Source organism: Chelmon rostratus, chromosome 14, assembly GCF_017976325.1.
Source record: "Chelmon rostratus isolate fCheRos1 chromosome 14, fCheRos1.pri, whole genome shotgun sequence".
Lineage (NCBI taxonomy): Eukaryota > Metazoa > Chordata > Actinopteri > Chaetodontiformes > Chaetodontidae > Chelmon > Chelmon rostratus.
Genome location: NC_055671.1, coordinates 9,336,535 through 9,349,563, shown reverse-complemented (window position 1 = coordinate 9,349,563; position 13,029 = coordinate 9,336,535). Strand labels below are relative to the sequence as shown.

Below are 13,029 nucleotides of genomic sequence, written 5' to 3'. Positions count from 1 at the left end.
TATCCAATTGATTATTTTTGAGGCTTCCTGGTGAATCATCACATTGAAAGCGGCTCCATAAGCACCAAGATAATATTTGGCAGGCCGTGATTTGTCGAAGGTGCTCCTTAGGAGATAATTGACAGGCATGCGGTGATTTCATCCTGACTGACAAATATTCTGCTTTTCTTCCCCCAAACTGGAAATGTCAGTGCAGAGGTGCCGTTGGAATGCGGTGATTCAAAGCCAATGATTAATAAGAGCTGTAAATACCTTCCCCAGCGATCGTCTGTAGATCATACAGCCTCCTCAACGTGCATGATATATGATGATCGCTAACAGGGTCACGTTACAGATGCTCGCTTTTATTCTATTCTGGTTTTTAAAACGTGCTTTTTTCCGCTTTTTTGAGAGTTAGATCAAGAGATCGACGCTGCTGTCATGTTCGAACAAGATGATGAAGACTAGAAGTAACACTAATTAACATGTTCTATCTTCTTTTGTTGTAAAAGATGGAAAAGCAAGATTTTTTTTAAAAGTGAGTTGTGTGCTGAAGCTGCAATGAGACAGTGAGTTCATGAGTGAGCTTTAGAGGTGTTCACAGGCCGATTTTGGACAGAGCCAGGCTATTTGTTTCCCTCTGCTTCCAGTCTTTATGCTACGCTAAGACAATAATCTCCTGCTCCAGCTTCATGCTTACCAGGTCTCTTCAAACTACCTGCAAGAAAAGCAAATAAGATCGCTCCCTGAATGTCGAACTGTTCCTTTAAAACAGATCTCTAATCCTCATGTTTAACACATTATATGAATTATTTGTACTTCGTGCTACTAAGACCTGCGTGCAGATGAAAATAAGATTGCACACGTTTTGTTTGTCCTGTCGTCTCTGTTTTCAACATGACAGCGTGACGGATGTGCACAGAGGGCCGTGAATCACAGCCCTTCAGTCAGCCGCTGACAGATGAACTGGTAGCTGGAAGAGTTTGAGTTTAGACCAGTTCATTTCCAGAATGGATTGTGTGGAATCCCTCAGTTGCTATTAATTAAACTGAATTTGTTGAATCATTTGTGGGAGAAGTGCGAGTCTGACGGCAGGAGGAGTTTTACAGGTATCAACACAGGCGAGCAGCCTGCTCCTGACAAGCATGCATCTTCATCTAACCCGGAAAAGAATGGCTGTTTTCACACTCCGGTCAGGCCTGTCATCAGCTATTATTGTCATGTTAAGAGTGTTTACATGAACACTCAGCTGAACTGAAATCGTGCATATGTCAAGAATGATTCACTTACTAGCCCGAGCCCACAATCCATTACATCTGCGGTGAATTATTTACACAACACTGCTGTACACACCGCTGAGCTGACATAGTTTGTCAATTCGCTCTGATGTTTTTCTTGACTTTCACCTACCAGATGTGATGTGGGACTGACTCACACAACTGACCATCCAAACTGGATTAAGCCAGTCTCGCAGGCTCGATTCCTCTGCATCAAATACTTTAAATAAGCAAGTAAATACATGCAGTAGTGACCTGCCGGCAACATGCAGTGAACAAAGAGCATCATCGGAAAAATATTCCATTTCCACATAAAACTATGACGTGTGTGCACATGAGAAATGTCAATAGGTGATGAAATTAAAATAACGTGTCACATAAATCCTATAAAAGTCGCATAGATTTTTTTTTCTTGAGTTCTGGCTGTCTGTCATGCCCCTAATCACAACCCTGACATGTAGCCCCGTGAAGACGTGCAGAAATATGAAAAGTTTCAACCCAAAAGTTTCCTCTGAGGCGCTTCCTCCCTCACAGCGCTCAGCAGAAGGTCACGTTAGCCCAGTTTAATGCAGCTTCTCTATTTCTCCCCTCCATTGTTGACAGCTGTGTACTCCAGCTCCCCGGTGGCCGGCGATCAGCCTCTCGCTGGCCATTTTTAGCAGCGTACTGAGTGTCAGAGCGGGGCTGCGCTGTGCATGTCTGTAGCTGCTCCAGCTGGCAGCTGACTGGGCCACAGAGGTGAAGACGTCAGTCTCGTAGTAAGCAGGTCAAACGTGGTAAAAGGCGGCGCCGTCACAGGAGTCAAACACACTGTCACACACAAATAACACAAACTGCTTCAGCTCGTGTTTGCCGTGTTATCATGTGGATCGTGAATGTCATGACTGTGCAGTAAAAAGCGCCCGATCACTCGTGGTTTCAGCACGGTTAGAATTGGATTGGTTTGTGTTAATGTGGGGCGACAAATGAAAGAAAAAAATTAGCAGCTTTTCAAGAAATGAGAACAGGTGAGAAAGCAAACAGCTGATCTGATTTTCCTCATTTGTGAAGCTATTTGGATGCTGTGAGATACATGATGAAGACAATCAACTTATATGAGATAATATATGACTGAGTTGGAAAGACTGAAGAATATACGAATTGATAATATACTGTATATTCCTTTAAATAATGCAAATCACAGCTAGTTTGCATCTCCTCTTCTTTAAACTTCCATCCCCTTTGTTGTGTTCTTTACCATAATATAACACATACGTAACATATATATCACATGTAACATAATACTTAAGATATCCAAGAATCTTTACATAATCTTTGCCTTTTAAACATATCAAAATGCAAAAATACAAAACGACAAACATCAGTCTGACTGAACCTTCAGTAGCATCTCGTCACCCTGACACGACCTCCGAGGCCTCCTCTGCTGATTGAGGATTGTTCCACCGCAAGGCGCCGGTGTAGAAAAAGGAGCTTTTGGCTGCATTATTGACCGAACACGAGTGCACGCTGCTGTGTTGCAGCCATGCCAAGCACGGTGGTCAGATGGACTGTTGATAGCACGGATGTGTGGAAGGCCTGATTCGATGTAACTAAAGATGAAGCCATGACGATCGTGACTCCAGCTGTGACCTGCCGGTGGGGGCGCAAGCTGAGGAGGAGGAGGAGGTCACTCCTGTCTGTTCATATTGATACCAAACACGGTCTGCGTTTAGCTTCTGCTGAGCTGCCAGATTGTCAGACTTCAGGCTGCTGGCAACAAGCCCACTACCTCTGCCGTGCTGTCCACACGTAAAGGCTAGATCCGCCCGAGCCGACGGTCCGCTGCACTCTGTGTGATGAAATGTTTAAACGTGTGGCGCCACTGACCACGCCTCAGTCTGTGGCGCCTCGGAGGGCGTGTGGCACTTCAGTTTCTGTGTGATTCAGAGACGCTTTAATGGATCAGTTCAGCATTTTTCCTCGCAGTGAAGAAGATTGACACCACTCTCGTGTCTGTGCATTAGGTATGGAGCTGGAGCAGTAAGTCCATTAGCTTAGCATAAAGACTACATTTCTGTTTGTGTACGGATTGAACTAATGAGATATAAAGTGTTAATTGGAGAGGTTTACAGGCGCTGGGTCTTCATGCTAAGGGGCTGTATGAAAAGATGTTTCCTTTCTGCTGAAGAGAGGGTAGTCTAGAGGAGCAGGGGAGCTTTCAATTTTTTTCTAATCCTTGATTTATATTTGATTTCATTCATCCCTTGTGAGACTTCTGGTGAGACTTCAAAACAAAGAAATGAAAAAAACATTGTAGAACCACTAAGTCAGTTTGGAGAAACAGAATAGATGTCAATTTGAATTCTCCAGAGAAGCTGTCTGAGCCCTGTTTATTCATTTTATGGCAGGAATAATTGTTGATTTAGCAACTATTTATCCCAAAATACGGTGTTATGTTTGCCATAAATATATTATGTTGAGATATTGGCTGGAGGGTATTGCAGTTTATTTGCAGTCAAGGAGAAAGCCCAAAGAAAACACTCATTCTAACTCTTGGGAGGGTCTTGCTTTTTTAGAAAATGAATATAAGATTCAGCCCCCCTCCACATCTCCAGCTCCGCACCGACATGACAGAGCTATCGATCCTTTCCCAAAATGTCAAACTTTTCCTATTGCTCTCACCCACAGTAGCTCATTGTGAATGTCATCACGTTTGTTTTATGAAGTGCATAACTGAACTGTTTCTGTCTTCTCTCTTTGTGTCCTCAAATGCAGCGCTCCAAAATAGCAGTTTATGAGAAAATGTGGTCGTACATGAAATCGGCCGAGCCCTCAGTCTTTGCCAAGACAACACCAGACGGGGTTTCCCGGGTACGAAAGTCAAAGGGAAAGTTCGCCTTTCTTCTCGAGTCCACTATGAACGAGTACATAGAGCAGCGGAAGCCATGCGACACCATGAAAGTGGGCGGCAACCTCGACTCTAAGGGCTATGGCGTGGCCACACCGAAAGGCTCTGCATTAAGGTGGGTGGGATAATATAACAATATCCTCCATGTTGTTATAGTATTCCACCTACCCTGATGTCTCCTTTTGCCATTCTCTTCTTCTTCTTCACTCCTTAATTCTTCTTTTTTTTTCCAAGTGCACCAATGAATGAACAGTATTTTCATTTGAATCAACACGTTCGGCCATTTTCTGTTCTGTCCTGTGTATCTGGTTTGTGTCTCTGTTGCTTTCTTCCTTCTCTTAAGGTTATTGGTATATTAGTGCCTCTCAGTAAATCCATCTGAATGTCGATGTGCACCGTCACCCCCCCCCCCTCCCGACCTTGTTTGTTTCGCTCTTTTCCCTTCAACCTCTCCTCCCTCCTGGTCTCTGTGGTGCCCTTTTGCATTGCTTCTAATTCAACTCTGAGATATGTCTCTTTTGCTAGTTAAACTGCTGCTCCGTCAGTTGTGATGAATGTTAAGCTGCATGCTGGATGTTCTTATTTCTAGTTCAATGACAGAATGTCCCCATCCCGCACACTTCAGTTACAAGCAATGTAACCCTCCATGCCACCTCTCTAATATTTAACATTTTCTTTGCTGTAAAATGCTTCTTACCCTTCCACACCAGTGAAATTCTTACCAATTTGTCCCTTCCGTGCTCCCCTGATGAACCATTGATATTTATCACTATTTTTTACTAATATTCTATATTAGATTTCTCACGGACCTGTTCATTTTCTTACAAGTTATGTTTTATCGTTTCAAGAAATGCTGTTAACCTGGCAGTGTTAAAACTGAATGAGCAAGGCCTCTTGGACAAATTGAAAAACAAATGGTGGTACGACAAGGGAGAGTGCGGCAGCGGGGGAGGTGACTCTAAGGTCAGCCTCAATGTCACCAAAGTCGGGTATCCTAGAACAGAGTAATCGGCAAGGCTGTCGTCACTGACTGTAGTCTTTGGGCCCAAAAATCTGACGTTACAGATAAATATGTTTGGTTTTCCATTTTTATCGTGCAGATGTGATCAACTGGGAACCCTTTACTTGGCTAATGGAGGAGAAAAAAGCCCAAAAATGTGAGATAAAGCAAAGTGCAGGAGTAGGATAGAAGAAGGAGACCAGAAAACAGATGATTCAGTGTTTGGTATTGTACTGTGACAGAGTAGTTGTTTCTATGTTTTTGGCCTGTGGTTATGAAAGGCGGAATCTTTCCCTCTGTTTTTTTATATCTACAGGCCAACATGAAAGGTCTGTATCTTCATACGTGGCATTCAACCTGATGCCAGCAGGATTAAAGCGAAGCTCTAGTGGCATTTTATGATCAGTACCTCCAAGTTGAACAATGTGAGCACTCTCCAATCTGCCGCCTGGGCGTTAGGGCAGGCACGGGGAACAGCGTTGTCTTGAGGGGACTAAGCATCGCAGGCAAACGTGAGAATTCTAATGACAGAGTGACAACTAACGGTCCAAACTTTTTTGTCCAACATCCTCTCACCAAAATCCAGCGTAAGACTGACAGAAACCTTTGGTTGGTCTTGATCCAAGGCCAGTCAAAGTCTATCCATGGCCACCCTGACCTGGTAAACCCTGCAGCAGTAGAGTGTAAGATATGACCAGGGGCCCCATTTGTACGAGAGGATTTGATTTGAATCTCGCATTTGTATCATCAAGATCTTTTTTTTTTCATAGCGATCTTAAAGCTGATGTGCAAGTAGCCGTGACTGAGTGAAGATTTATTCAGACCTTAAAGTGAGACTATGCAACTTTTGCTAAACAGCAGCCACTAGTGGCGTCATGTGGTAAGTACAGGACACTGGCACATTGCATCTGGTGTGTTCACTTCTTCTTTTTTCATTTGTAATAAAATCATTTAAATGTTTTATCTTTGATGTGCAAAAAATAGTGTAATGGTAGCACAAGTAGAGAAGAGTCATAAAGTCAGTGAACAGTAACTAATTAGTTAGCCACCATTAGCCACCATTAGCTGCTGGTCATTACCAACCGAGAGCACCGAAGCAGGGCTCAGATTTATTGGTTATGAATTCAACTTTTCGTTTGTAAGAGGAAGACTGTTATTTCTTCTTCCAGAAGTCACATAGCCTCACTTTAAATGTCGTGTGAAAACAAAGAAGTTTGATTATAGAAGAGCTTAACTGATAATTATCGTAAGGCTGTCTTGCTTTTTCACACTGTGTGCATAATCTATCCTTACTCTGCTCTTTCAGAGCCATGCACACCAGGCTCAGCTCTGCAGAAGAGCCGCAACCTTTTTCCACATCGGCTGAAAAACATTGGCACCGTTGAGGAGTTTTTTTTTTTTTTTTCAATCAAATCTGTCGTACAATCTTTCTATAAATGAGGCCCCTGATCTTGTGTTTCAGACGCCAGGGCGCAGTAACAGCCCGACTGTGGATCCATCTCTGCCTCTGCTCTTCAGCTTGCACCATGACCACAGTACAGTTGGCAAATTGTGAGAGAAGAGACAAGGCAATCTTTGCTGTTATTGACTGGAGTCATCCATTCCTGGGTGAGCAGGATATGGATACTAGCGGCAGGGTAACACAAAGAAGCCGTCTCCTCTCGCTGGCAATTTGCCTCGATCCCTAGAAAGAGAGTTAGAGAGAGAGATCTGACTGCCATGTTTCTTTGTCCTTATTTCACTTTCAGAAATGCACGTGTGGGTAATTTAACAGTGAGATGGAAATATATTGTATGTAACTACCACTGAGAAAATATGACATAAAATGAAATCAATGAAAGGTTGTCACTGGGCAGCTCAAATCCAGCATTCCTATTCATATCCAGTGTAGTAAATTGCTTTTATTTTCATACATGCTCAGTAAAACCAAACAAAACTGGGTGATTTCTAACATGTTCATCCTTGTGGGGATTAATAGTTTATGCTGTATGATGTTTATTTAATTTGGCATCATACAGCATGTACTTTACGTCTTAATTTGGCCATGAAAGTCTGTATTGTGCATGGGTCATTTTTTTCGCTCACGAGTGCTTTCAGATGCTGTTTTCTTGTTTTGCAGACAGACTGAAGGGTAAAGTTCTCACGTGGCTTAAATCAGAGGGAGCGGAGGTTAAGTTGACCCGCACACCCTGACACAGAACAGGTGCGGGGGGGTGGACGCAATGAAAAAAACATCTGCACAATATAATCACTACAAAAATAATAATCTCTTTGTGAATGTCTCATAAGATGCAAGGCAATACTGCAGCAACACAAACCAGTGAAACGTTTTAAAATGACTATAAAGGTGTGTCAGTGCTTCTCTGACACAGCCTCAATGAAAAATAAACATTATTAATGATTAAACTCAACAAATGTAGGATTTATAGCACTGGCTGTTGTATTGCATTGCAGCAGATTGTGCAGGTGTTCATGATATTCTGTCCACCCCCTGTGCTTAATGAGCGGGTTGGATTCACACTCTTCTCATTCATCGTTCAAACACAAAACGTGATTAAGATTTGAGATGCTGGCCACAACCAGCCTGAGAAAAAAACAAAAAAACAAAATCATGTTTCATATTGTCATGCAAGCATTTTTTAAAGCAAATTTCAATCAGAGGAGCTTTAGTGCTCGAGAGAATCAAGGCACCTGAGATTGCGATAAATAAATGCATGTCTGCTTCCTGGAGGACGTTGCGTCAGATCCTGCCAGAGTTCAGTGAAAGCTGATTGGTGAGCCGGATGCATAATTAATGAGCATCTTCAGACGGTCACTGGAGAGACTGTACATGTTGGACAGGACAGAGGCTGATCTGTTGTAGCCAGTGTACTGCTGACTGTGTGACAATCATGCGTGTTTTTTCCTTTGTAATGTCCTGAACATGAGCTCCCTTCTGACCTTAGTACTTATACTTGACATGCAGTATAGCTCATTTACTTAAATGCCCTAATTTCTCATCATTTTCACTGTATATTCTGCCACAGCTTTAAGATTCAGGCACTGAATTAAATACATAGATTCAACATTCAAAGGCTTCATTTGTCACAATATGTGCAGTAAAGCAGGCTGGAGAGGCCGGAGCGCAATAAGATGAATGAAGAGAACAAGTAATAATAATCAGATAAAGAAACAAAGGATAGAAATCCAAATATACATATAATAATTATGAATATGTGTATAAAATATCAGCATTTAAAAATGCTTAAGTGGTATGTACACACTATTAGTTTAAATTTATTCATTCAAATGTATTTTATGTGCATTTATGTATTCCTTTATTCAGTTTTTATGCAAACATTATGTAAACTGTGAACCTCAGAGAACTGAAAAGTAAGTTCTCTTCAGAGATTTATTGTATGTGACTTTCTGTCCAGCATTACCACAACTCATAACTGACACACTTAATAACTTTTAGCATCGGTTTGTAAAATGGTGCTTCAGAAATTCAATCAGCAGCTGTCGTGGCAGCGCATTATTGTTATTCTTGGTTTTTGCTTCCATTTGAGCTGTGTGTGACAGAAACGCTCTCAGTTCTCTTTGTAAATGTGTGTAAAATCAGGTCTGATGAATGAGCTTTCATCTGTGTGAGTCGACTCTGTGTGGAGCTGCGAGCCGCTCTGACATCAGAGGTTTGGGCTCAGCTCACAGAGGTTTTCTCCCTGACAGTAAATGTCAGGTTATTCAGTTATTCACCAGCACAGAACTCACTGCGACAGGAGACACAGCAGAAATACTTCAATGCTCTGATTTTATGTCTCTGGTACCAAATAATTACAAACCCAAGCTGCTTCGGAAGGGAAGCAGATGTAGTTTTCTCTCTGTTACCCCCACCGAGTGTTTTTAACAAGTGTTGTTTTTCCACCTCTGAAGTCCCTTTGGTTGCTCTGCACTATTTAATTCTTTCATGACTAAATGTAATTCAGAAAAGTCCATCAAAAACATCAACAATCTGTTTCCATGGTTACAATTACAGTATGTATATACATGGATGGAATTCATTGTTATTTGGTTCTGGGAAATATTTAAGTGTCTCCAAACCGTGACAGCTCATTTCAGTATATTATTTAAAAGTCCATGGCCACCACCTGGTGGTGTGTCTGAGGCCTGGGCCTTTAGCTGATGACCGGCAGATTGTTGCAATTCACCCTGTTCTTCTTGTAGAGCTGAAAAAATGTAGACGTGTAATGTACAACAACAAGAGAAAAGGCAAATCATCCTACCTGACGTGCCACAGTTATGTTTATCTGTCTAAAATAAATTATGAACTTGAGGAAAACGTATGAATGCAAATTTTGAATCTGTTACTGTAGCCACATTTAATTGTGATGAATATGGTGCCCCTAATAATAATGATAATAATAATACACTTTATTTAACACATAAGATAGAGAATAAAACCCACTTGATAATGATGTTAAAGATAGAATAAAGATGAAAATAAAAGTACAGACAATGTATAACATCAGATGGAAAGTAAAACCACAGAATAATAGTAATAACATCTAGGTGAAAGTAGAGTTTACAGAATGTGTAAAATCAAATGAAATACAACGATTTAAAGGAAGTGCAGCGGTGCAGGCAAAACCCAAACGTTTCAGGCCTGTATCAGGAAGTCATCGCTAGGCTAACGTAAAGAGATAAGTTTTAAGTTGTAGAAACAGTTACTATCTCAAAGTGATGATTTGTAGCTGTTTCCTCATAGTGTCTCTAAAATGCATCACAAGAAAGACTCATAGCATCCAGAATGTGTCCAAATAAAACGATTACAAGTCACTGTGTGCAGGATCTTTGCTGCATCGAGCTCGATTCATGAGGTGCAACGGCCCTTTAGCTGCGAGTCCATGTTCAGATCTGTCGCTCCTCCGCTGTGTGCCACTTACAGCTTGTTGTTGCATTTAAATTCATGTGATCAAGTTGTTCTCTGTCATCATGACTTTGCCTTTCAAAGAGCTCTGACTGGAGAACAGGACTGCACATCATCCACTTAACATCATGCATGACTGTTTTAATGTTTTCTTTCTTTTATGTGAATATTCAGAACACATGATATTTATTCTATTCAACACAGTGGTGAATACAATATATTTGATGATGTTAGATTACAAACACTGATCTTTTCTGATAGGAAACAGGCCTGGAAATCTGTCAGTCAAGGAAGCCGAGCGTAATGTCTTGCAAAACAAAACCCCCAAACTGTGACTCTCCTAATGGTGGATTTGGTTCAGGAAAAGTGTCTTTATAGACTCTTACAAGCACCTTTTCTTGACCTGATCTGTCTATTAATACTTGGGAAAACCCCAAAACGATAGACTGATACCAAGATCACTTGATACATAAGCTTGGAAGCAATTTGCATACTGCATACTGATTGGCTTAGATGTCCCCTCGTGTTGGGCGCACTGCTTCAGTGATTGAAAGGGGAGGTTTTGTGAGACATTAGCCCGTAGTTACTGTCAGTGAAATTGAACTGCTGTGTTTTGTCTGTTAGTCAAGAAAGGGTTCCTGTTAGATCCACCTTGCTAAACATGAAAAAGGCTGCCCATAGCAAAACTGTGCCCTCAGCAATGACTGCCTCTGTTTTCTTTCATTCTGTTAAAGCCATGCAGCAGCTGCTTTATTCTGCAAGTTCAAATGTTTTCTCTTCTTGTGATCAGTGTGTGCCGATTACTCAAAGCGATATAGGTGGGGTCTGGCATGCTAGGGTAGTCATGGATTATGAAAGGTCATATATTTATATCTTCATATATATATATATATATACTGTATATATACTGTAGTGTTGCTTGCTATCTGTGATGTGTTGGCCAGGACCCTACTCTATCGCTTTGCACAGTATAAAGTAGTTAAAAAAGTTGAATAACATAAAATAACATAATATAATGTTATTTATGTTATTTCCCACGTGAAGAACTCCTGTAAACCTTGCAGTATTGAAACTCAGTGAACAAGGCATCTTAGACAAGCTGAAAAACAAATGGTGGTACGATAAGGGTGAATGTGGAACCAAGGACTCTGGAAGTAAGGTCAGTCGCTGCAGGTCTTTTTATACTGATTGCAAAATGCATTTTGACCCAACTGTTCATGTGCAAACATCCAAAGCACACATTCTCTCAGACATGTTAATCAGGACATGACATTTATGTGAACACCTGCTTGTCTGCCCTCACAATAACATGTAAAAAACATTAAAAACTAGATGTCCTTCACACATAATTATTATAATTTATTTACACTCCGATCATAATTCATGACATTAACATGACTCCATTACTAATGTATGCAGACAATTCCAGATTTGTAAAATTTGCAGCATGATTGCACACTTATTTTTTATCCATACCATAAAATTTTGAAAAGTTTAATCATAGAATTGAAACCATTGTACTGCTATTTTGTCATCCAAACCTTTATTGAAATTTAGTTTATTGGTGGTCTTCATCATTTGTATGCAAATGCAGTTTATTAACTCCAAAACAACCCGCTAGTTTCCCAAAGGCATCCTTATTCTGACAAAGTCCAAACTGACCTTTAAATACCATCTGAGCACCAAGTGGTCAAATGATATTTAATAGTCATGTCTCATAGATGGAGTGTCACAGTAAGGAACTTTTTTTTTTCAACATCTCTAATTAATGTGAAGAAGCTTGCAAGCTGACTTTTCTAAGACATAATAAGCAGAATTTACTGCCTTTAGGGCTACAAACTGCCCCCCGGGGTGAGAATGCAAATGGTAAAACTCACATAAATTAATTTCAATATCACTGTTTGGCTTTTAATAGCAGCAAAATGGTTCAATTCGCCGTCCACAGCTTGCCACTTTGATTGTACATAATGCAGTGTGTTGAAGTTGAGCAGCTATGATAGTGAATCGAGGGTTTAATCTGTAGACCTGTACGACCACGACCGCCTTCCTCTAGCTGTGGTCCCGTAAAGAGTCCACAAAGCAGGATAGACAACAATTCTCTCTACATTCACCTTCAGAATAGAGATAACGTGACGAGAGGAGTTAAGACACATTTAAGTTGTTCCAGTTTATCTCACTTGTAGGCTAAATTAGGCATCTGTATCTCAGAGGGTTTTGTAGACACAATTAGGAGCCTCCTCAGAGTTACTGTGTAGTCGTAGCGCAGCAGGGTGTACATGTAGGATTCCTGTTGGTGTGGGTGTACGTGTTGTTTGAGGTCAGCCTGAGTGCCAGTTAAAAAAGTCTTAACGGTGGTCTTTACCTCCCCCAGGACAAGACAAGTGCACTAAGCCTGAGCAACGTGGCAGGAGTCTTCTATATTCTGGTTGGAGGGCTTGGCCTGGCTATGACCGTGGCTTTGATAGAGTTCTGCTATAAGTCACGGCAAGAAACCAAAAGACTGAAGCTGGCAAAGAATGCCCAGAACTTTAAGCCAGCCCCTCCGGCAAACACCCAGAATTTTGCCACGTACCGTGAAGGCTACAACGTGTACGGGACAGAGAGCGTTAAAATCTAGAGGGTATGTCCTTTATTGTTGTTTCCATGTTGTGTCAGTGTGAACATCATGTAGACCACCATACAGGAAACTAGTGCAATCGGTTACTCTTTTATCATTTATCCAAGCATCTACTTCAAAAAAAAAACAAAACTGAATTAGAATCACCTTTATTGGTCAAGTACGTGTGCACATACGTACTCAGCTCGTCTAATTAGGTTTCTACAGAAACTGACTTCCAAGCATGTGTTTTGTCTTTAATACAAAGGCACAATATGCAACATTTCTCCCTTAAGATGTTTAAAGACGACTAAACCTGTGTTATATAACGGTGCGTTTCATTTGAGCACCTGTCAATGGCGACACAGGAAGGAAGGAAGTCGG

The 13,029-nt window shown here is 41.1% G+C and overlaps 1 protein-coding gene across 1 annotated transcript in view; it reads left to right on the top strand.

Annotated features, from left to right (window-relative positions):
• The window catches only part of LOC121617764 (glutamate receptor 3-like), a 68,578-nt gene that overhangs the window by 53,670 nt on the left and 1,879 nt on the right, over positions 1–13,029 (top strand). Inside the window, exons 13-15 of the mRNA XM_041952997.1 lie at positions 4,011–4,258; positions 4,992–5,106; positions 12,421–12,669. Of these exons, the coding sequence (XP_041808931.1) occupies positions 4,011–4,258; positions 4,992–5,106; positions 12,421–12,666 (609 nt within the window). The 3' untranslated portion in view covers positions 12,667–12,669. The remainder of the gene's footprint in view (positions 1–4,010; positions 4,259–4,991; positions 5,107–12,420; positions 12,670–13,029) is intronic.